Consider the following 24,646-nt stretch of genomic DNA (forward strand, 5'->3'; position numbering starts at 1 on the left):
TTGAGAAGGTTTTATCACTTAGCCTGGAAAACAGCACATGCCCCCAAAGAAGAAAGAATGTCCTTTCTGTTTTGTGGAGTCTAGCCCAGGGTTCATCCCCAAGAAACTTCTGATGTATGAGTAGTAATACTCCCCAGGTCTGTGACTTAAAGAGATCTTCCTGACCTAGTCTCCCTGATTCCTAAATAAATGAATTTAGCTTAATATATTTCCACTCAGACCTAGTGGAAAAATTCCTTTTAGTGGTTACACCCTGCTCTTAAACCTCTTCTGGCCGCCTCCTCTCTAGTCAAGTAGCGTACAGTAGCTCCCCCACCCTTAACCAAATCATCATGGTTTTTTATTTTCATTTTCTTCTTAGGGCCTTCTTCCCTCTTCCCCCTCCCAATTCCCTGCTCCCAGAGCCATATTACCAGCTCAAAATCATGTCAAGACACTGCACTCTCATTTACACTGCCCTTCCCAAGGGTCTGTTTCTTGGTCCTATGATATTTCTAATTCAGACAATCACTGAATTTTGAAGGTAGATGTGTATTTAGAGAATCTATCCCCTTTGACAAGTGACCTACCCAAGGTCACACCACAAATTGGCAGCCTCTTACCTCACAGTCTAGTTCTTTCCTTCACAGTCCTAATGGTGTTTTCTGCCTAATAGCATTAGCCTCCAAATCTGTATTTACTTATATGTCTTTTGGTTCTCAGGGAGTCAGAATAATTAGATTGAGAGGATTACTTTTCTTTCCCAGCACTTACTTCATTAGCTTTTACTTTTAGCAGGGGTCTATCAAGCAGACATTTTGGTTGAAGAATTGTCTTCTGACTCTTAAGAGTGTGTAGTAAGACCCACCTATTCAGAGAGGAATGTGGCGGACCTCTAGGAGGATTAGCAAACCTAATCCTCAGTCTATTCTTGATTTGAGATGTGTAAGTCTGATCTTGTATCCATGTACCCGTATGAAGAGGGAGGCAGCTCTTTAGAACAGCAGATGTAGAATGAGCCGGTTTCTGAGTCAGACAGTGACCACAAACAACTATCATCCTGGCGTTTGAGTCTTTTCTTTTGTTCATGGGGATCCCTGGGATCTGGGTTTCTTCCCTGCAGTCCAAAATTGACCATTTCCATATGTCTACTTTGGCTTAAAGTGCATGGTTTTATGTAGAGTTCACTAACAAGCTGAGACAGTACATCACTTTTCATTAACCCAAACTCCATGAAAAATAAACAAAAAAACCCCCGAATTCATAATATATATTCTCTCTATTTATGGGATGAGATGAGTTTTAAGGGGGAAGATTTTGAATTAGGGCCTGAACTTCTTACGGATCAAAGTTGAAAAGTGGTTGCCAGGTTTGTAACCCTTAGGGTCATCTTCGACCCTTCCTTATCCCTTACACCCTTATCTAGTCAATTGCCAGTTTTCTCCCATCCATCTCCTCTCTTCACTCATGTAATTAAGGCCCTAATTACTTCCTACCCTGACTATAATAGCCTTCTTACTGCTCTCCCTACCTCTAGTCTCTTCCCCTCTCCTCCTCTTCCCCATCCTCCATACCAGTTGTGTCAAACCCAAATAGATGGTCCGGAGCTGGGGATGGGTGGTCGTGGTGGGGCTAGCAGGCCTAATCCCTATGTAAGGATCCCTGCTGGTTCCATATTGTCTTAGTTTTAAAATGTCATGTTATCTATGTTTTATTATAATTGTATCTTTTGTTCATTCAGTCACGTCAGTCCAACTCTTTGTGACCCCACTTGGGGTTTTCTTGGCAAAGGTCCTGGACTGATTTGCTATTTCTTTCTCCAGCTTATTTTACAGATGAGAAAACTGAGTCAAACAGGGGTAAGTGACTTGCCAGGGTCACACAGCTAGTAAGTGTCTGAGGCTGGATTTGAGCTTGGGTCTTTCTGACTTGAGGCCCACCACTCTACCCACTGGGCCACCTAGCTGCTCTAACACACACACACCCACACACACCCACACACACGCACGCGCGCACACACACAGGTATATGTATATATAATTTTATATATTTTGTTAAATATTTTCCAATTTTATTTTAATTTGGTTTGGCTAGCACTCAGGAGCATTGCTGGTTGAATGCCTTGTGCCAGATACCTCCACTTCACACTTAAAACAGTTAAAATCAGTCAGTCGGTACACATTTACTCAGCACCTGTTATGTGCCAGGCACTGTTATGAGCACTAAAAAAATCCCACCAGACTTAAACCATAAACTCACCTACTCAAAAACCTTCAATGTCTTCCTGTGGTCTTTAGGACCCAACACCAGCTCCTCAGCCTGGCTTTCCTTGCTGATTTCACAATCTAGCTCATATCTACCCCTCCCCACCTTGTGCCAGACTGGACCAGTCTTTGTTTCCCAAATTCATCCTTCCTCCTGTAGTTTTGGCTCCTTTGCACGGGCTGCCCCAACGCCCTCTCCAGAATACACACCTTGACTTGTGTCAGATACAGCTTCCTAAAGAGCTTTTCCTGATCCGCCCCAGCAGCTAGTGTTCTCTTCCTTTACAGATTACCTTCTATCTGTGTATGTGCAGTGTCCTCTCTGTGGATTATAAGCGCTCTGAGAGCAGGGAATTTTCATCAGTCAGCAAATATTTATGAAGCACTTATGATGTGTCGGGTGTTGTGCTGAGTTCTGGGGACATGTGGAAACAGCACAAACAGGCCCTGGTATCCTCAAGAAGCTCAGGTGCTGACAGCAAGCGTTTGTTTTGTGGTTGTTTTTAACACATCCAGAGGCTAGCACAGTGCCAGGCATATAGTAAGCGCTTGCTTAGCCAAAGCTTGTTGGAATGAATCAATAATTTTCCTTCTATGATATCTGATTCCTGGAATGAATAAATGAATAAAGCATTTGTTAAGCACTTGCCGTATGCACAGTAGGGGCAGCTGGATGGCACATGGGATAGAGCACCGGGCCTGGAGTTGGGAAGACCTGAGGTCAGATGTGGCCTCAGAAACTTACTAGTTGTGTAACCCTGGACAAGTCACTTAACCCTGTTTGCCTCAGTTTCCTCATTTGTAAAATGAACTGAAGAAGAAATCTGCAAATCACTCCAGTACCTTTGCCAAGAAAACCCCAAATGGGGTCATGAAGAGTCAGACATGACTGAAGACAGAACAACCACCACCACCACCACAACAACAGTAAATGGACAAAGTGCTATGCTAAGCTCTGGGGATACAGAGCAAGAGCAGCTCCTGTCCTCAGGAAGCTTAATGGGCATGGGTCCCAGGCTGGGGAACCTGCGGCTTTCAGGATTCAGGCAAAAGGCCGCACTTGAGGACCTAGAAGGCCACGTGGGGCCTGAAGGCCACAGGTTCCCCACCCCTGTACTACACACACACACACACACACACACACACACACACACACACACACATACGCTTATGTAAGTAGATGCTTGCTTAGCAATAGTTTGTTGAACTGAGTTGAATTAAATTTAAGAAATATTTTCCGTCTACAATATCTAAACACATTTATTCTTGGGCTTTCATACTCCTGAAATGAGTAAGTGAATAAAACATTTATTAAAAATTCACTATGTGCAAAGTGCTGTACTAAGTGCTAAGGATTCAAGTAGAAAAACAAGATGGGCCCTGTTTTCAGGGAACTTACATTCCAAGGGAGTGGGGTGGGTTGGGGTGGGGGTGGTGGGTGGGTGGAGAAGACACACATGGAAGGTTTCAGCTGCAGGTCAGATGGAAAAGTCCCTTGGTCCTTAGGGTGCAGGGGCAAAGTGGATGACTCTGCCTCTTCTTTCATGTCATTATTGAATGTCACTATCCCCAGGGCTCTTGGGGTCAGGGTTCTAGGCTGCCCCCAGGGCCTGCAGGGAGATGGTGTTCAGGATGACAGTGGTGGCGACTCGCCTGGCACACATGAGAGGCCTCCCATCTCTCCCTCAGGGAGCCCTGCAGCTTCAGTGATGTTGGCTTGCCTGCCCTGTGTGTGGCTGCCCTGGGCATGGCTGGTCCTTGCTACATAGGAGATGCTTTCCTGGATGATGACTGTGAGGGCTGAGCTGGAAGAAGCCATGATATTTGGGGGGCTATTGCCTTTTGCAGGGCTCGTGTACCTATCTGACTGTTGGGGGAAATTTGGTCAGCAGTTGTTGCTGGTGGGGATGAAGAAGGTAGACCCCCACTCTACAATGATTTCTTCCCTCAAGGATGGCTTTGGGAGGCTGGGCTGGAAGCAGGTCCATTGGTTTGGGGAATACTGCTATTCTCAAGGCTCTTGGGTTTCAGTGTCATGCCTGGGCCGTCCCTACCAGGAATCTTCCCTTCCTGGAAGGAGTGATGAAGGATCATATTTCCCTTTATGTTTAGCAATAGTATCTTCTCTGAAGAGCCATTGGGGTTGGTTACCAGGCATGGTGTGGGTCTTGCTGAATCAAACATCTGTGTTGGGAATTTGTGTAATGTTCAAAGTGCTTCTTTGAACCAGGCTACATAATGGCCATGGGAATACCAGAAGTGGAAGTGGAAACACAGTCATTGGCTGGTCGATATCATGGGGTTTTTCTAGGACTTGTGGTGTGTGCAAGAAGTTTCCAACTCAAAAGACTCCTTTTTTGGCACCACAACATCTTTTCTGTCTTGGCATTTTAAGAATCTGGGGGAACCATATAAAGATCAGAAAAACCTCTGTCCCCTGAAGAACTCTGTATGACATGGTGATTCCAGATAGTTGAATCCCAGCCCATTCGGATGAGACCATATAAAGATTCCCTTTCCTGAATTTCCTTCTCTCTGCCTCTCACACGATCTTGTTTGAAGAGACCTGGTATTTTGGGACCGTAGCCTCCAGTCACGTGTTTGCATCTCTTTACTCCCAATCATTCCTGCTCCCTGTTTATTTTTGGAGAATGAATATTTTTGCTTCTCAGATGGAGCTATGCGGGGTCTTGCCCCCTCCCTCCATCAGGCAGCAGCCACTGGCAGGCAATGTTCATTTCCCACACTCATGGTCATGACTCTGGCTTTCAAGAAGGGACACGAGGGATGCACTGCCTGAGGGCTGCCATCACCCCCTTCCTATTTCTGTCTGTTTCAATGATGTACCTCTTAAGAATCCTTTTTTAATGAGCCTGGGTAATGTTACCTGGGGAATAGCCTGCCAAATTTGGAAGTTGTTTTCCCATTTTGTTTCTTGGGATTATTAGCCCATATTTCAGTAGCAGGTTGATTTATTTTGTATTAATTTTTTTTACTCATACATTTTGTCCTGTCTGTAAGACTCAAATCCCTCACAAATCAATTAACAAGTATTTATTAAGTGCCTACTGCTATGTGCAAGGCACTGCTGGGGATACAGATAGGAGAAATGAAGCAGTCTCTATTAGAGTGAGCTTACATTCTAATTAGGGAGAAAGTAAGAACATATAAAATACGTACACCCTACAAATATAAAGTTAATAAATACAAATAGATATGAAGTAGTTAAATACCAGGTAGTTTGGAAGGGGGCAGTAACCCTCAGGCTTTATGTAGAAGACGGTGCTTTGTCTTTGTCTGGGCAGCTTTCAGGCCCTGCTTCCTCCATTAAGTTTTTCTTAACCTTTTCACCCTTACTGTAATCTTATCTCAGTTTTGAATGCTTAGAGGCATTTTTCATCTTTTGAATGCCCAGAATCAGTCAGGTGACACTGGGTCCTGAAGTTGTTACTGTTCAGTTTTTTCAGTTGTGTCCCTTGGTGACCCCATTTGGGGTTTTCTTGGCAAAGATATTGGAGGGGTTTGCCATTTCCTTCTTCAGCTCATTTTACGGATGAGGAAACTGAGGCAAACAGGGTTAAGTGACTCGCCCAGGGTCACACAGCTAGTGTGAGACCAGATTTGAACTCATGTCCTGAAGACTTGAGTTCAAATGTGCTTCGTGGATATTTATATGATCCTGAGTGCGTCACTTAATTTCCATCTGCTTCAGTTTTGTCCATTGTAAAATGGTGGTAATCATAGCACCTGCCTCCCAGGGTTGTTATGAGGATCAGATGAGATGATATTTGTGAAACTTGATTTTTATTTTCAGTTCCATCTCCCAGCCCCTTCCCCACCCATTGAGAAGGCTAGAAATATGATACACATTATACACATGAAGTTATAAAAAACGTATTAGCCATGTTCCAAGAAAAAAAAAAAACGAAAAATAAAGAATTTAAAAAGTTTACTCTCTGAGTCCATCAGCTCTCTACAAATGAGATAATATTTGTAAAATGCTTAGCACAGTACTGGACACATAGTAAGCATTTGATAAATGTTTGTTTCCTTCCCACATGCTTAATGGTCTGTACCCATTGGTATAGTAACCCATTTAGTCCAGGGGTGGGGAACCTGCAGCTTCAAGGTCACATGTGGCCCTCTAGGGCCTCAAGTGCAGCCCTTTGACTGAATCTGAACTTCATGGAACAAATCTTAATAGAAGGATTTGTTCTGTAAAACTCAGACTCAGTCAAAAGGCTGTATCCGAGGACCGAGAATTCCACATGTAGCCTCGAATCTGCAGGTTCTCCACCCTGGTTTAGACAATCACAGAATCTCAGAGATGGAAGGGACCTCAGAGTCTTTTCCAACTCACACCAGAACAAGAACGGCCTTATCAGCTTGCCTGGCAATTGGTCTTCTAGCCTTTGCTCCAAGACCTTCAATGAGAGGGAACCACTACTCTGAGCCTCGCTTGGCTCATCCATAAAATGACGGGGTCAGACTGGGCAATTTCTAAGATTCTTTCCAATACGAAATTCTGTGAAATGCCTTTCCAGGCAGCTCATTCCACTGTTGGATAGTTTCAGTTATTAAGGAATTTGGCGTTACATCAAGCTTAAATTTATCTTTGCAACTTCTGCCCATTGTTCCTAGTTCTGCCTTGTTTTGTTTGCTGATTATTTCATATGTGCAAAGTTTGTTTTCCCATCTAAATTGGTTTGGTTCTGTTTCTTTTTCTTTATCCTCCTCAGTACCCAGCACCGTATGGAGTTCAGTATAGGTGTTCTCTGGGGTACATATGATCAACGCTGATTGATTTTCCTCTTTTCAGGCTGGCTAGGCACAATGGATAGACTTAGATTCATAAAATTTTATAAATTTCTTAGTTGGTAGGATACTCAGAAGTCATTGAGTCTAAATCCCAAGATTTTGGAACTCTTTTTTTTTTTTAATGCTAAGCCTAAATCTGTCTCTTTTCCAACTTCCAACCATTTTTTTCACCCTCTTTCTCATGCTTTTATCCTCATCCATTTGACAAATATTTATCTTTCTTTTGTGTTTCTAAGAGACAAAAGATAGCTTGGCTTCAGTTTACACAATTCTTTGGATTACCACAAGATTTTTTTTTAAAAAAGGTCTCATTTTATAGATATGGGTACCCGAGGCCCAGAGACATTAAGTGATTTGCCCGAAGTCACACAAGTGATTAGTGGCAGAGCTGAGATTTGAACCCCTCTGATTCCCCTATCTAATGTTCTTTCCACTGCACCAGACTAGAACTGAAGTAGTTCAGAGCTTCTCATTTGAGAGTTGACAGAATTGTCCATTGCAGCCTGTGCAGAAGGACTCAGTGTGGCATTTTAGGATGTTCTTGATATGGCTTATAGGTTTCCGTCTCCAGAGAAGGAGAGGAATATCCTTGTTGGCCTCCTTTATAGTGTACTGGCATGGCTTCCATTTATATATGACTTTACATGTGTGACCTGACTGGATCTTCACAATACCCAAATAGCATCCTTTCCATTACACAGATAAGGAGAGTGAGGCTCAGAGGACTTTTCCCAGATTAGACAAGTAATAAGTGACAGAGCCAGGACTAAATTCCTAGTTCAACGCTCTTTCAACCATTCCACATTGCCTTAAATGGAAAGTATAAAAGATGTTTTGACACCTTGAAAAATGATTTTCAGAAAAAAAAAGTTGTAGAGTAGGTTAAAAAGTAAAGCTATATTTTGGGGAAAATATTTGCATCAACCATCTCGTAAAAAACAACAACAAAAAATCCAAAGCTAATGTCCCATAGTCCATAGGGAATCAACACAAGCACGTAAGAGTAAAAAAAGCATTCCCCCAAAATTCAGCAATCAAATCAAAGGATATAAACAACGTCCAAGACAATAAATTCAGAATATCAGCAGCTATGTAGAAAAATGCTTCTAATCACGCATAAGAAGAGAAATCCAAATTACAACACCTGTCACATTAGCAAAGATGGCGAAAGAAGGAAATAGTGTGGGAAGGACTAAGGGGTGACAGATGCATTAATACAAGGAGCCTTGAATTAGACCTGCCAGTGTGGAAACCAGTTTGGAGTTATGCAAAAAAAAAAAAAAAAGCCACTAACCGTTCATATTCTTCAACCCATTGGTCCTATTATTGGGCTTTTAACCTAAAGAGGTTAATGATGAAGTGCCATATGTTCCAGAATATTCATAGAAATAGGAATATTTTTGTAGTAGGACAATGTTGGAAACAAAGTATATGCCCATTAATTGGTCAGGATAACTAAACAAATTGTGGTGTATGAATATAATGAAGTATTGTACATAATCAATCAATAAACACTTTATTAAATACCTACTGTGTGCCAGGCACTGTGCTTAGCTCTGGGGATATAAAAAGAGGAAAAGCCATTGCCTACTCTCAAAGAGTTTACAGTCTAATGAATGACAAACATGAGGAATTCAGAGAAACATGGGAAGACTAATATGAACTAATGCACAAAACGGAACCAGGAGGAAAATATACTGAATAGTTACAATAATGTGAATGAAGACAGTGGAATTTAGATCAAATACAGAAGGCATCTAGGATTGGTTCCAGGTGACTGCTATGAAAATACATTTCCTCTCTGTTAACCATAAATGAAGATGTTACTTAGTCTTTTCAGCCTCAATCAGAGAGCTTCACTTAACTTCTTTTTCTTTTTATTGTTTGGTGAAAGGGAAGGTTGGGGGTTATTGGGAAGTGATTTTAGATTTAAAGCTTTTGCTTTCATCAAGAAAGTATTTTCTTTAAGTTAGAAAGTAAATTTTGAGTAATTTATAGGAAATTTCAGTCAGCCTAACATTTCTTTTTTTTAAATTTATTTTTAGTTTTCAGCATTCATTTCCACAAGAGTTTGAGTTACAAATTTTCTCACCATCTCTACCCTCTCCTGACCCCAAGATGGCATGCATTCTGATTGCCCCTTTCCCCACTCTGCCCTCCCTTCTATCACCCCACTCCCCACCCCTCATCCCCTTTCCTCTTACTTTCTTGTAGGGCAAGATAGATTTCTGTATCCCATTGCCTGTATATCTTATTTCCTAGTTGCATGTAAAAACAAATTTTTTTAACATTTGTTTTTAGAACTTTGAGTTCCAAATTCTCTCCCTTCTTCTCTCCCTACCCACCTTCCTTCAGAAGGCAAGCAATTCAATATAGGTTATACATGTGTAGTTATGCAAAATACTTCCATAATAGTCATGCTGTGAAAGACTAACTATATTTCCCTCCATCCTATCCTGTCCCCCTTTATTCATTTCTCCTTTGCTCCTGTCCCTTTTCAAAAGTATTTGCTTTTGACTATCTCCTCCCCCAGTCTCCTTTCTCTTTCTCCCAATATATTCCTCTCTCACCCCTTAATTTTATTTTTTTTAAATATCATCCTTTCATATTCAACTCACCTTGTGCCCTCTGTCTATATATATATATATATATATATATATATATATATATATATATATGTATATGTATATGTATATTCCCTTCAACTACCCTAATACTGAGAAAGGTCTCATGAGTTACAAATATCATCTTTCCATGTAGGAATGTAAACAGTTCAACGTTAGTAAGTTCCTTATGATTTCTCTTTCCTGTTTACCTTTTCATGCGCCTCTTGATTCTTGTGTTTGAAAGTCAAATTTTCTATTCAGCTCTGGTCTTTTCGCTGAGAAAGCTTAAAAGGCCTCTATTTTTTTGAAAATCCATATTTTGCCCTGAAGTATTATACTCAGTTTTGCTGGGTAGGTGATTCTTGGTTTTAATCCTAGCTCTTTTGACCTCTGGAATATCATATTCCAAACCCTTTGATCCCTTAGTGTAGAAGTTGCTAGATCTTGTGTTATCCTGATTGTGTTTCCACAATACTCAAATTGTTTCTTTCTGGCTGCTTGCAATATTTTCTCCTTGACCTGGGAACTCTGGAATTTGGCTACAATATTTCTAGGGCTTTCTTTTTGGGATCTTTTTCAAGAGGCGATCAGCGGATTCTTGCAATTTCTATTTTACCCTCTGGGTCTAGAGAGGTTAATGATAAAGTGCCATATGTTCCAGAATATTCATAGAAATAGGAATATTTTCATAGTAGGACAACGTTGGAAACAAAGTATATGCCCATTAATTGGTCAGGATAACTAAACAAATTGTGGTGTATGAATATAATGAAGTATTGTGAACATAATCAATCAAGGTCAGTTTTCCTTGATAATTTCTTGAAAGATGATATCTAGGCTCTTTTTTTGATCATGGCTTTCAGGTAGTCCAATAATTTTTAAATTTTCTCTCCTGGATCTATTCTCCAGGTCAGTGGTTTGTCCAATGAGATATTTCATATTGTCTTCCATGTTTTCATTCTTTTGGTTCTGTTTTATAATATCTTGATTTCTCACGAAGTCACTAGCTTTCACTTGCTCTAATCTAATTTTTAAGGTAGTATTTTCTTCAGTGGTCTTTTGGACCTCCGTTTCCATTTGGCTAATTCTGCCTTTTAAGACGTTCTTCTCCTCATTGGCTTTTTGGACCTCTTTTGCAGTTTGGGTTAGTCAATTTTTTTAAGGTGTTATTTTCTTCAGTATTTTTTTGGGTCTCCTTTAGCAAGTCATTGCCTCATTTTTCATGATTTTCTTGCATCACTCTCGTTTCTCTTCCTAATTTTTTCTCTACTTCTCTTACTTGATTTTCCAAATCCTTTTTGAGCTTTTCCATGGCCTGAGATCAATTCATATTTTTCTTGGAGGCTTTTGATGTAGGCTCTTTGACTTTGTTGACTTCTTTTGGCTGTATGTTTCGATCTTCTTTGTCACCAAAGTAAAATTCTATAGTCTGAGTACTTTTACACCTCCAGCTGATTTTCCCAGCCAATTACTTGACTTTTGGTCAGGGTATGACTGCTTACAGAGTGGAGAGGGCTCTGTCTCAAGCTTCAGGGGTTTTGTGCTGCTGTTTTCAGAGCTACATCTATTCTGTGGTGGTATGAGACTCCTCTCCTGGCCTGTGCTCTGGTCTGTGAGTGATTTCAGGCACTCCTTTCTGCCGTGTAACTATCAGGAGGACTCCCTCTCCACAGCCACCACAAGCTCTGCCACACCAGTGCTCCTCCTCTCCCAAGGACCGCCAACCAAGACTGTGACCCAGATCTAAGCAAGGCAAAACAAGAGAAGGCTGCCTCAGCATCAGCAGAGAGGTCCCTGCACTCCCGCTCTGATCAGCTTCCTGATTCCCCCCACCTTCTGTGGGCCTGGGGCTCTGGAAGCAGCCACTGCTGCTGCTGCTGCCACCACCTCCGCCACAGCCACCTCTGCTACCCAGGGGCTGAGGCAGGACTGGGCTCCTCTGTCACCCAGGTCCAACAATTTTTCCATGGACCTGCTATGTTGTCTTTGGCATCTGTGGGATAAGAAGTTTGAAAACTGCTACATCTGCCAGTGATTCAGTGCCCTGAGGCCTGCTCTGCCTGCCTGGTCTGTCCTGGCACAGGCCACGCTGGGCTGCGCTCTGCTCCCAGCACCGTGTGATAGACCCTTCCCAGTGACCATCCAGGCTGTCTTGGGCTGGAGACCTTTTTTACTCTGTATTACATGGGTTCTGTAGCTCTAGAATTTTAGAGTCATTTTTTACAGATGTTTGGAGGGATTTGGAGGAGAGCTCAAGTGAGTCTCATTTTTGCCACCATCTTGGCTCTGCCCCATGGCCTAACATTTCAATTCATTAGTGTTACTGACATTTCTAAGACTTAGTGAAAACAGTGATGAATATTTAAATTTCTTAGAAAACGAAATTTATGTTTTTACTATAAATTTACTTTTACTATTTTTACTATTTAATTTACTATTAATTTTTTATTAACTTACTATTAATGTTTTACCAGTTCAACCTTGGTTATTAAACCAAAAAAGATGAAGCTGCTTTTCTGTCCTTATGTTAGTACTTTTAATGATTTTTCCCCCATTCAATTAGGCATTATCAGTAGTCATTGAATATTTTTAGTACTTATGTTTGGTTGCCTATCTACTCCATTGCAATTTATTATTTTCTGCCTAAATAATCATACTGATTTTAGTTTACAGGTTTTAGTGAGCCAAGTATAGTTCCTGAAGGCATTTTTCTGTGAACTTCTAACAAAAACAAAGTTTGAAGGAGGTTGAGAATTTTGATACTTCAATTTCTGTTTTAGTTAACAAATTCTCCATCCTGAAAGCATGGTTTTGGTTCTACCAAGCACATGCAAACAAGTTATTGTTAGAGTTAAGTCTTACATATAAATATGCTGTTTTGGCCTCTTTTTCTTTTTTTTTTTTTCTCTTTACAGGGTCCTCCACCAAAGCCAGCCCGACGACAGGGAGGATGGGCAGATGATTCCGTGAAAGTCTCAAAGTGAGTACATGGAATTTTCAAAATGAGAATAGTTGTTTTCTTGTCTCGGCAAATTTGCTCTTCTGGAAGTAAATCCCCAAAGCACAATAGAAAGGATGGATGATAGTGGCCAATGAATTTTGCAGTTGGCACTGCCCCCTGCACAAATTATTTGGTCAGAAGAAAAAGTTTTATGTTCCTGTATGACCAGGAAGCTATGTCAAGGAAACCAGTGCCAATTGGGTGGCAGAGGAAGCTTTGTCTTGGGCCTACTCCATGTTGGCTGATGCTGGTGGTGCTGGTGGGTGGGGGAGGGCATGTTGGGACAGGGAAGGAAGCTGCATCATGAAAGTTGAGGCCAATCAGATCTCTGGGAGCCAATTCGTCTTCTTTTAGGACTCAGGAGTGGGGAACCTTCAGCCCCAAGGCCACATGTGGCCCTCTAGTTCTTCAAATGCAGCCCCAATTCAGTCAAAGGTCCATTCTTGTGGACCTAGAGGGCCACATGTGGCCTCGAGGCCTCAGGTTTCCCAACCCTGTTTTAGGTAAAGCCTCCCAGTGTTGTTAGATGGGAGGAAAGAAGTTTGTTAAGGAAACCCACGGTCCTATCACACGCGCTGCTCAGCTGATATCTTAAATGTAAGCTAAGCGCCTGCCATAAGCTGCAGATGAAATATTGCGATAATGCTAATGGCCAGCGTTTATATGGCGCTTTAAGGTTTGCAAGGCATGTTGTAAATATTTCATTTTATTCTCACGACAACCTTGGAACGTGGCTGCTGTAACTACCCCCATTTTATAGCTGGGGCAGGCTGAGGTGACATCACTGGCTCCGAGTCACACACCCAGTTTGAGGCCAGATTTGGACTCACGGAGATATTTGTGTCAGGAACAGTCCAGGTCCAGCTCTCTGTCTCCTGTACTCCCTTGTTGCTCTGTATGAGTTGGCAAATTACAGCAAATGGAGAAATTCTGAATGCTGTGGATAAGTCCACTTACCCTGGCAGCATACTTTCCAATCTCTGCACAGGTGATGAGGTTTACACACTCATTGCTAGAACTAGCTCAGCATTTGGGAAGCTTCAAAGAAAGCGTGGGATAGAAGAGGAATTAGACTGACTATGAAACTGAAGGCCTTCAGAGCCATTGTGCTGACCTCGTTGTATGCCAGCAAAACCTGGACCATCTGCCAGCACCATTCCAGGAAACTGAATTGCTTCTGTTTGAATTGTCTTAGGAAGATTCTGAAGATCACCTGGCAGGATAAGGTACTGAGGTCCTTTCTCAGCCAAGCATTCTCCTCCGAATTGCCAAGCATCCAAACTCCCCTGCAGAGAGCGCAACTCCAATGGGCTGGCCATGTTGTTCAAATGTCAAATGTGTGTTTGCCTAAAAGACTATTTTACGGAGAATTCGTATAAGGCAAGAACTTACATTCAGGTCAGAAGAAGCCATACAAGGGCACTGTCTAGGTCTGTCTGAAGAACTTTGGAGTCAATTGTGAGACATGGGAGAGCCTGGCACAAGACTGCCCAGCAGGCATGGTGTGCCTGCATTAAAGGAGGCTCTGTGCTCTGTGAGCAAAGCAGAATCACAGCAGCTTAAAGGAGCTTAAAGTAGCTTAATGCTGCACAGATTGGGAGACATCTCTATCCCAAATGTTCAAATGGACTATTCGTGCCCAACCTGTTTTAGAACCTTCCAAGCTTGTATTGGTCTGATTAGCCACAGTCAAATACACTGCACCTTTACCCCAACATCATGATCAGTGTTGCTCCTCTTCAAGTATTAAGGGTGAATGAGCAACGATCTACTTGTAGGTTAAAGTGCTTTCACATTCCCTTTCCTATGGTAATGGTGATGCCATCCTATTGCTAGGCTCCTCCAATATGATTTCTGGGAGCCTTTCAAATATCACATCCAATCATTGATCATATATCATAGTGACTAGGGAGGATAGATAGGTATAAATACACACATGTACATGTTTACATAAGATTGCAAGATGATATGTGTGTGTGTGTATGTGTGTATTTTTTTCTTTTTACATAAGATTGCAAAAGCCCTGGGATGGTTAAAATTTACCTAGATACGATATGAGGGGCAATTTAGGAGACTGTTTTAAATGAGAAAAAAATCCAGGATTATTTTGAATATCGGAATTTTTCCTCACAGTGAGTTTATATTAGAGAACTTGTCATTTGATGGTCATAGTAGGAATAGCAGAAATTCAAACATTTATTCTCAGAAATATCCAGTGGCCCATCAAATGAGGTGTTTGGAATTAAGCTAATTCTTCTTTGCTTCTAGAAGTGGTTCTGACCTAAGTTGTATTTATTACTCTGCCTAGAAGTTCTTAAGACCTTGAGTCTATGAACTTGTTTGGTAAAATAATTTGATAACTGTATTTCAATAGAATCGGTTGACTTTGTAATCCTATTTTTTTTATTGTTTGCATTTTATTCCTTAGGCTTTACCAGACTGCCAAAGGAGATCATGACACAAACGGGGTTATGCCGTTCAGGTTAGATATCTATGTTGGGAAGGTTAGGTATAGGCTTGCTATGAATCAGGGCAGTAGGTAGTGGTTATCAAAGATTTTCTCTTGACCCACCCTTCCTACTGAAGAGGTTAAAAAAAATGATGATAGGTAGGGAACATATGTTTCTAGCAGTGCTTGAGACCCCAAAATACCTACACGCTGGGTCCTGCTGAAAGAATTCTCAGCCAAGGAAAAAGACAAAGTTTATTAGGGATTCACCATAATGGGTTGTCTTAAATCCCACCCTTTGTGACGCCTGCGGGCCAGATTCAATCTACTGAGCTAGACTGAATCTGAGCGCCTTCATGGAGGCAAGATGGAGACTATATACACAAAGATTGTGGGAGGGATTGAGGGGTGGTCTGGGGTGACTAGAGGAGGGGTTTAGGGAGGGTCTTGAGGAGAAGTCTAAGGAGGACCCAGATGAGGTCAGACTCCAGGGTGGGGAAATAGCTGAAGGCTACTTGGAGATGAGGGACCACAGAAGTCTAGGGTAATAGGGCTAGGGTATAGATATTTTGATGAGGATTAAGGGTGGGAAGCAGCTGAAAGCTTGGATGTTGATAGTGTCCAGCAAGTAGATGGACAATGAAGGGCAAGGCTAAGTAGAGATTTGGGCCTAATGATAATGTAAGTTTATAGCCTCAGGCCAAGGCCAGATCAAGTGTGAAGATTCAAGGAGAGTTCAAGGGGGTTCCTAGAGACTGTGCCCTCATCACTACCACATCCTCATCCTTCTCCCTCATATAAAGACGAATCAAAATTTCCATGTTGTTGAAAAGGGGAGGTCAGTACATGACACAGAGTCATGAAATCGTAGACTAACAGAAGTAGACAGCCCTTTCCGAAGGTATGACTCATGATCACCACACCTCTAACAGGTGGCCATTCAGCCTGGGATGGAAGACTTCCAGTGTTAAGGAACGCATGATCTCCTGTTGTAGCTCATCCTATTGGCTTTCACTGAAGGATGGAAGAACCTAAATAAGGAGAATTGTTTGCAGAATGAGGAAATTAATAGCAGAAATTTCTTTTCAGTCATAATTATGCCTTAAAATATTTGAGCTTTCCCACCCTGGCTCACCTCTTTTGCAATGCTAGAATTTTGACAGTAGGCACTCTCCTGAATAAAACAAAGGTTGTTTGGAGCTATTTTTTTTCTTTGAAGTTCTTTGGGATTTATTGATAATTGAAAAATATTTAATCGAAACAAAGCAAATAAAACTGTGCTCAGTCCAACATCATCATACCATTTATATAGCACTTTAAAGTTTTCTGAGCATTTTACAAATATTATCTCTTTTAGTCCTCACAACAATCCTAGGAGGTAGATGCTATTATTAGCCCCTTTTTGCTTATAAGGAAACTGAGGCATACAGAGGTTAGGTGACATCTTAAGGGTCACACAGGTGGTAGGAGTCTGAGACCGGTTTTGAACTTAGGACTTCTTGACTCCAGATATAGTGCTGTATCTACTACATCATACCAGGTATTACCTTTGAAATACATATAACTGGTTAAAGTTTGGTGTCTGCTTGGCACTCAACTCTCACCTAGTAGGAACAATCTGCTAGCAGCTGCTATAGGGGTGTAAGACCTGCCAACACCCAGCAAACAGAAAGCTGCCAACACAGGTTCTTTGATCTGCTTTACTAAGGAAAGTAACTTTAAGGAGTTAACAATCTCAGTTTAATCAAACATACAAATATCATTCACAGTTCAGGGGGAAAAAGATCAGTCCCCTGAACTTCAAGGCAAATACAAACAGAAATTACAAACATCAACAGACAGACCTTGTCTGATTCAAATCACAATATATAGTTACCAGTGCCAACATCTGGGTTACAATGCTGGGGGGCAATTTGCAGCTTGCCCAGAGTCTCAACACTCCTTCCATGAGTGTGCCCCAAAAGTCAAAAGCCAAACTCTCCTCAGTTATATCCAGTTCAGAGCCCTGAGGGCTCTGACCTCACCCAGGCTGGGTGCAGGAAAGTTCCCCATCCCCAGTATCACATCATATACAAATCAATGACTCCCAATTGTCTCAGTGCTGAGAAATACTCCAAGACAAAAAGATCCCACTTTATCTGCCACATTCAAACAAAGGCCAGAATACTTAAAGGCACTTAAGAGAAGAAGAGCAAAAAGTCCCACCTTAATTACTATTACACATCTGTGGCTCCAAGAAGCTGTAGCATGCCCAGAAGCCAAACCCAGAAAAACCATCTAGGCAGATGGGCTAAATCAGGTTGAGGGTAACTGACAGGCCTCAAATTCATTGGTGAGGTAGGGGGATGTCTATCCCAGGCAGAATGGGTGGATGAACACAATTTATCCCAGTAGCCAGAAAGGCAGTTGGACGTGACTGAACGACGACGACAGTAACAAGACAACTGGAGATGAAAGGGAACTTTGAGGTCACCTAGTCTGACCCATTCATTTTACAGTGGCAGGAACTGAGGACCTTAGTGAAGGAGTGAAGAAACTTGCTTTATCACACCAGAGTAAAATCATTATAAGTGGAAGGTAGTTAGCATTTTTTGCTGTCATTTTTGGAATATACTTATTTTGTGTCATTTTGGGCAGGGGTTCTTTACCTAGCATGTGGGATGAAAGACCTTCACCAATCAAAAGTTAATAAGGAGCCATCTCATGGTGGGAACAGAAATAAATTTTATTCAATTCTCAAGAATTGGGCGTCCTCTGCTAGCCCAGAGCAGAACCAGCAAAGGAGGTGCTTTACAAGATGCAAAGCATCCATAATTATACCTAACACAAGAGAATTCCTGCCCACCTCTGACTCTTCTCACCATTTGCTGGGAGGCGGGCTTACAATCTGAGCACGAAAGCTAGACAGAACCGGGAAATTGAGGCACAGGAACTCCAATTCCCATTCCCTTAGTTAATGATTACAACTGAGGTGACATCCACAAATCTAAAGAAGGAGAATAGGATAAGGGAAGGGAGAGACCCTCTCCATTCTTTACAGTAGAGAAAAACAGGTCATTATGACCCTGTTCTTACTGAGCAAATCTTTAAACCAGAACCAGAAGAAAGAACAAAAAGTTTCAGGGTAAACTTTCCCAGAGGCTGAGCCATCAAACTCTCATGGCCTCGGATTTTTCCACCTCCCTATTTCCCTATTTCTTGATTTTTAAACATTTCTTAGTATAGATATAGATATATATTTATACATATCTTCCCTGTGAAGTCTTCACATTTTATTTACCTCACACACTAGGGTCTGTGAACTTGCTTACAAAAAGAGTTTTTAGCTTTTTCAGTCCCAGCTGTAGCAAACAGCGACGAGTTCCCCAGCTTTCGGCCCTCTCTCACTGGCTTTTTTCCTCCCATTCCAACACTTTCCCCCTCCATAACCATGATGGAACAGGCCATCTCCTTCGCCAAGGACTTCCTGGCCGATGGCATTGCCCCTGCCATCTCCAAGACTGCGGTGGCCCCCATGGAGAGAGTTAAAGAACTATTGCAGGTGCAGCACGCAAGTGAACAATTGCTACAGATAAGCAGTACCAAGGCATAGTGGATTGTATAGTCCGAATTCCAAAGGAACACGGGGTGCTTTCCTTCTGGTGGCGTAACTTAGCAAATGTCATCAGATATTTCCCCACCTAGGCCCTTAACTTTGCCTTTAAGGATAAGTGTAAGCAGGTGTTTTGGGGAGGAGTGGACAAGCATGCACAGTTTTGGAGGTATTTTGCTGGCAATCTTGCCTCTGGTGGTGCAGCTGGAGCCACTTCTCTCTGCTTTGTCTACCCCTTGGATTTTGCGAGAACCCGCTTGGCCGCTGATGTTGGGAAATCTGGCACTGAGAGAGAATTCAAAGGCCTGGGAGCCTGCCTTGTGAAAATCACCAAGTCTGATGGAATTCGTGGCTTGTATCAAGGTTTCAATGTCTCAGTGCAGGGTATCATTATCTATAGAGCAGCTTACTTTGGAATCTACGGTACAGCAAAAGGCATGCTCCCAGATCCCAGGAACACTCACATTGTGATCAGCTGGATGACCGCCCAGACAGTGACTGCTGCAGCCGGGGTGGTCTCCTATCCTTTAGATACAGTAAGGCGGCGAATGATGATGCAGTCTGGGCGCAAAGGAGCTGATGTCATGTACACTGGGACAATTGACTGCTGGAAGAAGATTGCTGAAGATGAGGGTGGCAAAGCTTTCTTCAAGGGTGCCCGGTCCAACGTTCTTAGAGGCATGGGTGGAGCTTTCGTGCTTGTCCTGTATGATGAATTGAAGAAAGTCATCTAAGTACACCCTAATTTAAAAAGGAACCAGTGAATATAGATCATGTAGAATACTTAATCATACTTAGCATTTTGGACCATTGGCCTTCAAGAAATTCCTGTTGTCTTTTTATCCAGGCCAGATCATGTTTGTAGGGGAACCAGGAAAAGCTCTTAGAGAAAGGGACTCATTTATTGTGATCCTTTATTCACACAGTGGAACTGATGATTCTGTATATTGATTCTATTGGTTTTGGGGAAAATAACAGTGACTGTGGGTCCAAGGAGGCAGATCAACTCAGACCATCTAGTTTAAGTGCTCTTTTGTAGGACCATAAATTTGTGTTTAAGTATTTATTTTAAAAAAAATCATGTCTCCCATTTGTACTTAAGTACTATATATACTATTTTGCACAGCTGACTATTTGGCAGTTGTGATGATCTGTGTGGGGCATTCTGCTATAAAACAATAAATACACAGAAGACTCTAAAAAAATAAAATTTTTTATAACTTTTAATATGATTGGTTTCCTTTGGAATCCTCTGTGTTCTAGTTTATATATTTAAAAACCTTATTCAGAAGGGGGCTGCAGGCTTCACTAGGATGGCAAAGGGGTCTATGATTCAAAAAAGGTTATGAACCCTGACTTATAGTTGTTGGTGCTATTACATCCTCTGCAAATCTATAAGCTCCAGAAGGGCAAGGCCTGTGTTTTATCTACACTTCCTGTTTTCCCTAGCACTGTGCTCTGGGCATAGTAGGTTCTTTTTTTTTTTCTTTTGGAGGGGGTAAGGCAAGAAAATTGGGGTTAAGTGGCCTGCCCAAGGTCACACAGCTAGTAAGTGTCCAGTGTCTGAGGTCAGATTTGAACTCAGGTCCTCCTAACTCCAGGGCCAGTGCTCTACTCACTGCCTCTAGCGCCTCGTAAATTGGATTAGGTTGAGGGTGTGGAGGTGGGGATTGCTTGTTTGGCTCTGCCAGTATCTGGGGCAGCTCGGTGGTGCAATGGATAGGGCAAGGACCCTGAAGTCAGGAGGCCCTGAGTTCAAATCTGGCTTCAGATACTTACTAGCTGTGTGACCCTGGGCAAGTCACTTAACCCTGTTTGTCTCAGTTTCCTCATCTCTAAGATGAGGTGGAGAAGGAAGTGACCAACCCAGCAAGAATTGGACACAACTGAAAAAGCCCAGTAGATAGAGCACTCAGGATGACCTGAATTTCAATCCTGCCTCAGTTACTAATAAGTAGATACAACACCCTGTAGCTGGATTTGAACTCAGGTCTTCCTGACTCCAGGCCCACCCAGCCTGCCACCTAGCTGCCTCCTCATATACAATATTTTATCATAAGATGGAGCTCCCTTTATATGTCTCCACCAAAATCCTTGTCGGTAGGAAAGGGAAGAGAGAGAGGTGCTATGTGTGATCGGGGGCTATGAGAAGTCATGTATGGTACAGCAGAAACAGGGCTGGCACTGGGGTCAGGGAGATGAGGTCAGTCCCCAGCCTTCATTTCTTTTTCCCCATTCCCTTCCCCCACTCCCACCCCTTATAGAACCTTCCCCTACTGGTTTCCCTTGCCTATCTCTTTCTATCCCTTCTCTGCTTTTCTTTACATTTTTAGCTCATCTCATTTTCACCGTCCCTTTTCTTGTTTCACTCATTTTCACTCCTTCTTTCTCTTCTCATTGGTATTTTATCCAAAGCAGGACCCCGATCTTTTTCATTCTGATTTCCCCACCTAAGTGGTAAATGGAAAAAGGCAGAAGGGGGTCTTTTGTTAATAGGATTCTTTGGAGCTTTTTGATCCCCAAACACCTTCCACTCTTGTTCTTGAGGGCAGGAATCTTTTTTTTTTTTAACTTTTTCTTTGTACCTCTCTGATCCTCCCTGGCTGTATATGGACATAGCCAGAAAACTGTGGTCCACCTTTGGTCTAAATCTCTGCTCCTAGGGTCCGTTTATGGCAGGCATTATGAGCACTTGTTAAATTAAACCTTCAGCAGCACTCTTTATTTTTATATGACATTCTGTGGTTTACAAAGTACTTTCTGTATCTCATTTTTCTATATCTCATTCAGTGTTCACAATAGTCTTGTGAAGTAGGTGGGAAAAGGCGATATCCCATTTTACAGATGAGGAAATCCAAGCTCAGAGAGGTTAATCAGTTTATCCATGGTTACATGGCTTCAAATCACAAAGGGACCAAAGGAACCTGGGATTAGAAAAGCATTTCAGATGTTTAGTGGATCATGGAGACTTCTTTGACATTTTGACTTGAAATGCTCTTTGTCTATGTGTGACCTTTCCTTTTTCTTAAATGACCTCCTGTGTTGCTATTCCCAAAGCTAGTGGGCAGCTCGGTGGTACAGTGGACAGAGCTCTGGACTTAGAGTCAGGAAGACCTAAGTTCAAATTCAGCCTCTGTAGCCCTGGGCAAGTCACTTAATTTCTGCCTGCCTCAGTTTCCTCACCTGTAAAATGAAGACAGTGATAGCACTTACCTCCTAGGGTTGCTGTGAGGATTAAATGGGATAAGGTTGGTAGAGTGCTATATAAATGCTATGATTATCATCACTGATTGCCCTGCCTCCCCCTTCCATGATGCAGTTAAAAGGATGTTGAATCTGGACTCAGAACACCTGTGTGAAGATCCCAGCATTCAGTGCTTCCATGGGCAAGTTCTTGAACTTCTGGGTGCCTTGGTTTCCTGTCCTGTAAAATGAGAGTTAGACTAGATAACCTTTAGGGACCCTTCACGCTCTGGCTCTCTCCTCTTAGGATGTGTTTCTGGCAGGCATCACAAGCAATGCTCATTCGCCCCCTCCTTCACTGTGTGTGCAGCGTCAGTAATGAACAGAAGATGGAGTCCCCTTTTATGTCCCTGATCTCACTGCCGAAATGCTTGTCAGTAGGAAAGGGAAGCATCATCCGGGGAAAAGCCTATCCTCTCTGTTTGGTTCAAACCAGGAAAGCCGATCTACTTTTAGTCAGAAGCCTTTGATATTTTTCATCCCGTAGGTAACGGGTGGTACCCACTTCCTCCATTGTCCGCCTTGTTCCACCCTAAGCAGAAAATCTCATTCTTTGTCTCCCCCCTTGTGTGGTGGCCGATCTTAAGATCTGGAAGAGATAGGGGGAGAGACGGCTGGTAGAGGGGACCCGTGTCACAGAGCAGCGCTTCTTACACTGTGACCCCATATAGCATTGCAAAAAATTTGGCAATGGTAAAAGGTTTCTGAACGGGCAACAACCAAAAATTAATTCAAAATCAAACATGTAATGAATCTGAGGTGTTTCTGGCCTCTCTTGCCTGTGTTGCATCCGGCAACTTCACTGCAGCCTTGCTTCTGAGCACAAAGCATGCGCACTTTGCACTGCTCATGCCATCAGGCCATGCAATGCCAACAAACACTGCTGAAACTCAAAAAGGGGTAGCAAGTGGGAAAAGGTTAAGAAGGCCTGCCATGGAGAAAGTGTGTTGTCGTGGAAAGAACCCCGGATTTGGGGTCCCATCTCTACCTTGGGTCTTAACTCATCACTTAACTCCTGGGCCTCAAAGAAGGGTCTGAAGTTCTTTTCAACTCTAAATCTCATACTTATGTCATAGCCCAGAAGTCAGACTAGTGTGACCACCAGATAGCCGTTTGACACTACAGAACTCCATGACCCCCACTGAATTTCTGTGTGAGCCTCCATGAGGGGAGGGTCCCAGAACACTCTCTGGCTTAGAGGAATGTCCTGCAGAGCCACCACAATTAGTAGTGATTCGTATTATTCAATGCTTATTCCATATCTGTGGGACTATAAAATCAGCATCGTGGTTCTAAGATTGTGGTTGTAAGATTGGAATTGTCATAGGATAATATGATCATAGATTCAGAGCTGAAAGGGACGTTAGAGGCCATCAGTTCTATCTTCTTCATTTTACAGCTCAGGGAACTAGAACATTTTACAGCTGAGGCATAGAGAAATTAGGTGACTTGCCCAGGATCACACAGCTAGTGTATGTGAAGTGGGATTTGAACCCTGATCCTCCTGACTTCCATATTCAGCACTCTGTCCGCTATGCCATGACCAAATCATCAAAAATAACCTTTTTAGATTTCCACTTGGAGACCTTATCCTTTGAAGAGAGATTCTTAGTGAATTCTCTACCTGATTTTAAGTACACTAAAGAAATAGAGGCTGATCATGTATCAAACAATGGTCCACCTTTATGTCCAGTTATGTCAGTATCAGAAGGATGCCAGAAGGACATAGCAGCAATACACCTTCATCAGGATCTGTAGGGACAGTAATTCTAAAACAGCTTGGCTTTTAATAATCTTTATTGTCCAAAAGCTCTTCTAAGGTGTTGATGACAGCTCAGTCTTTCCTCACCTAAGATTTCTGAATAAATTGTGTTGGCTGTCTAGGGAGATATGCCTAGCAGCCCTGCTTTTTATATTAAAGGCATTTGCCCCTATTGACCCTTCCCAGTGACAGGAAGCAGAGGTCTCGTGGGTCAGGGAAAAGCCTACCATGACAGGGACCATTATAAACTCACAGGTTTACATGCAAGATGAGCAAAAGACTAGTAATCCTGAGAAGGGGCTCTTTCAGGGATTCTGGTGCTCAGTAGATTTGGAGACCTTAAAGATGAAATGGAAGTTAAACCTCCTGAAAAAAAAATGAAGGATCTCAAATGTCATTGTGTTTTATTTTATCTATGTAAGATGACCCAAGAGGCAGAGATGCTGGACCTGGAGTCAGGAAGACCTGGGTTCAAATCCCGCCTTAGTCACTTAACCTCCCTCAATTTTCTCATCTGTAAAAATGAGGGGACCTGGACTTAATGTCCTACAACGTCTTTTTTAGCTCTAAAGCTAAATCCTTTGATGCTATGCTTCAGGCTGGGAGAATTTGAGAGCTTGAACTAAAAGGTTTCCTGGTTGGCATCTAGCAAAGTTGGAGGTTGCGGGCTGCCCCAGAGCTGGCTCTTTCTGAGAGCATTCACACCTGTTTGTTTCCCACACCAGAATAAAGGGTTTCAGAGGGCTCTCAGCCTAGAGGTGGGTTGCCCATTGCCGTGGACAGGCCTGCAGAAGGAGGGAGGGGGCCGCCCGTAAGCCACATGCTGTTGATTGGGATGGACAGACTGGGGAGTGAGGAACAAAGAAGAACAAGGCAGGACTAAACTTAGAAAAAGAAGGAAGAAAAGGAAGTCTGATTAAGTTTTGTCTCAA

The 24,646-nt window shown here is 42.4% G+C and overlaps 1 protein-coding gene and 1 pseudogene across 2 annotated transcripts in view; both read left to right on the plus strand.

The window, feature by feature from the left end:
• IFT43 (intraflagellar transport 43) overlaps window positions 1-24,646 on the plus strand; it is a 118,041-nt gene that overhangs the window by 23,748 nt on the left and 69,647 nt on the right. For both annotated transcript variants that reach the window (XM_036769510.1, XM_036769511.1), the window contains exon 3: window positions 12,583-12,647. In XM_036769510.1, coding sequence (XP_036625405.1) covers window positions 12,583-12,647 — 65 coding nt within the window. The remainder of the gene's footprint in view (window positions 1-12,582; window positions 12,648-24,646) is intronic.
• LOC118859080 lies at window positions 18,548-19,636 on the plus strand (annotated as a pseudogene).

Source organism: Trichosurus vulpecula, chromosome 8 (assembly GCF_011100635.1).
Source record: "Trichosurus vulpecula isolate mTriVul1 chromosome 8, mTriVul1.pri, whole genome shotgun sequence".
In the NCBI taxonomy this organism is placed as follows: Eukaryota; Metazoa; Chordata; class Mammalia; order Diprotodontia; family Phalangeridae; genus Trichosurus; species Trichosurus vulpecula.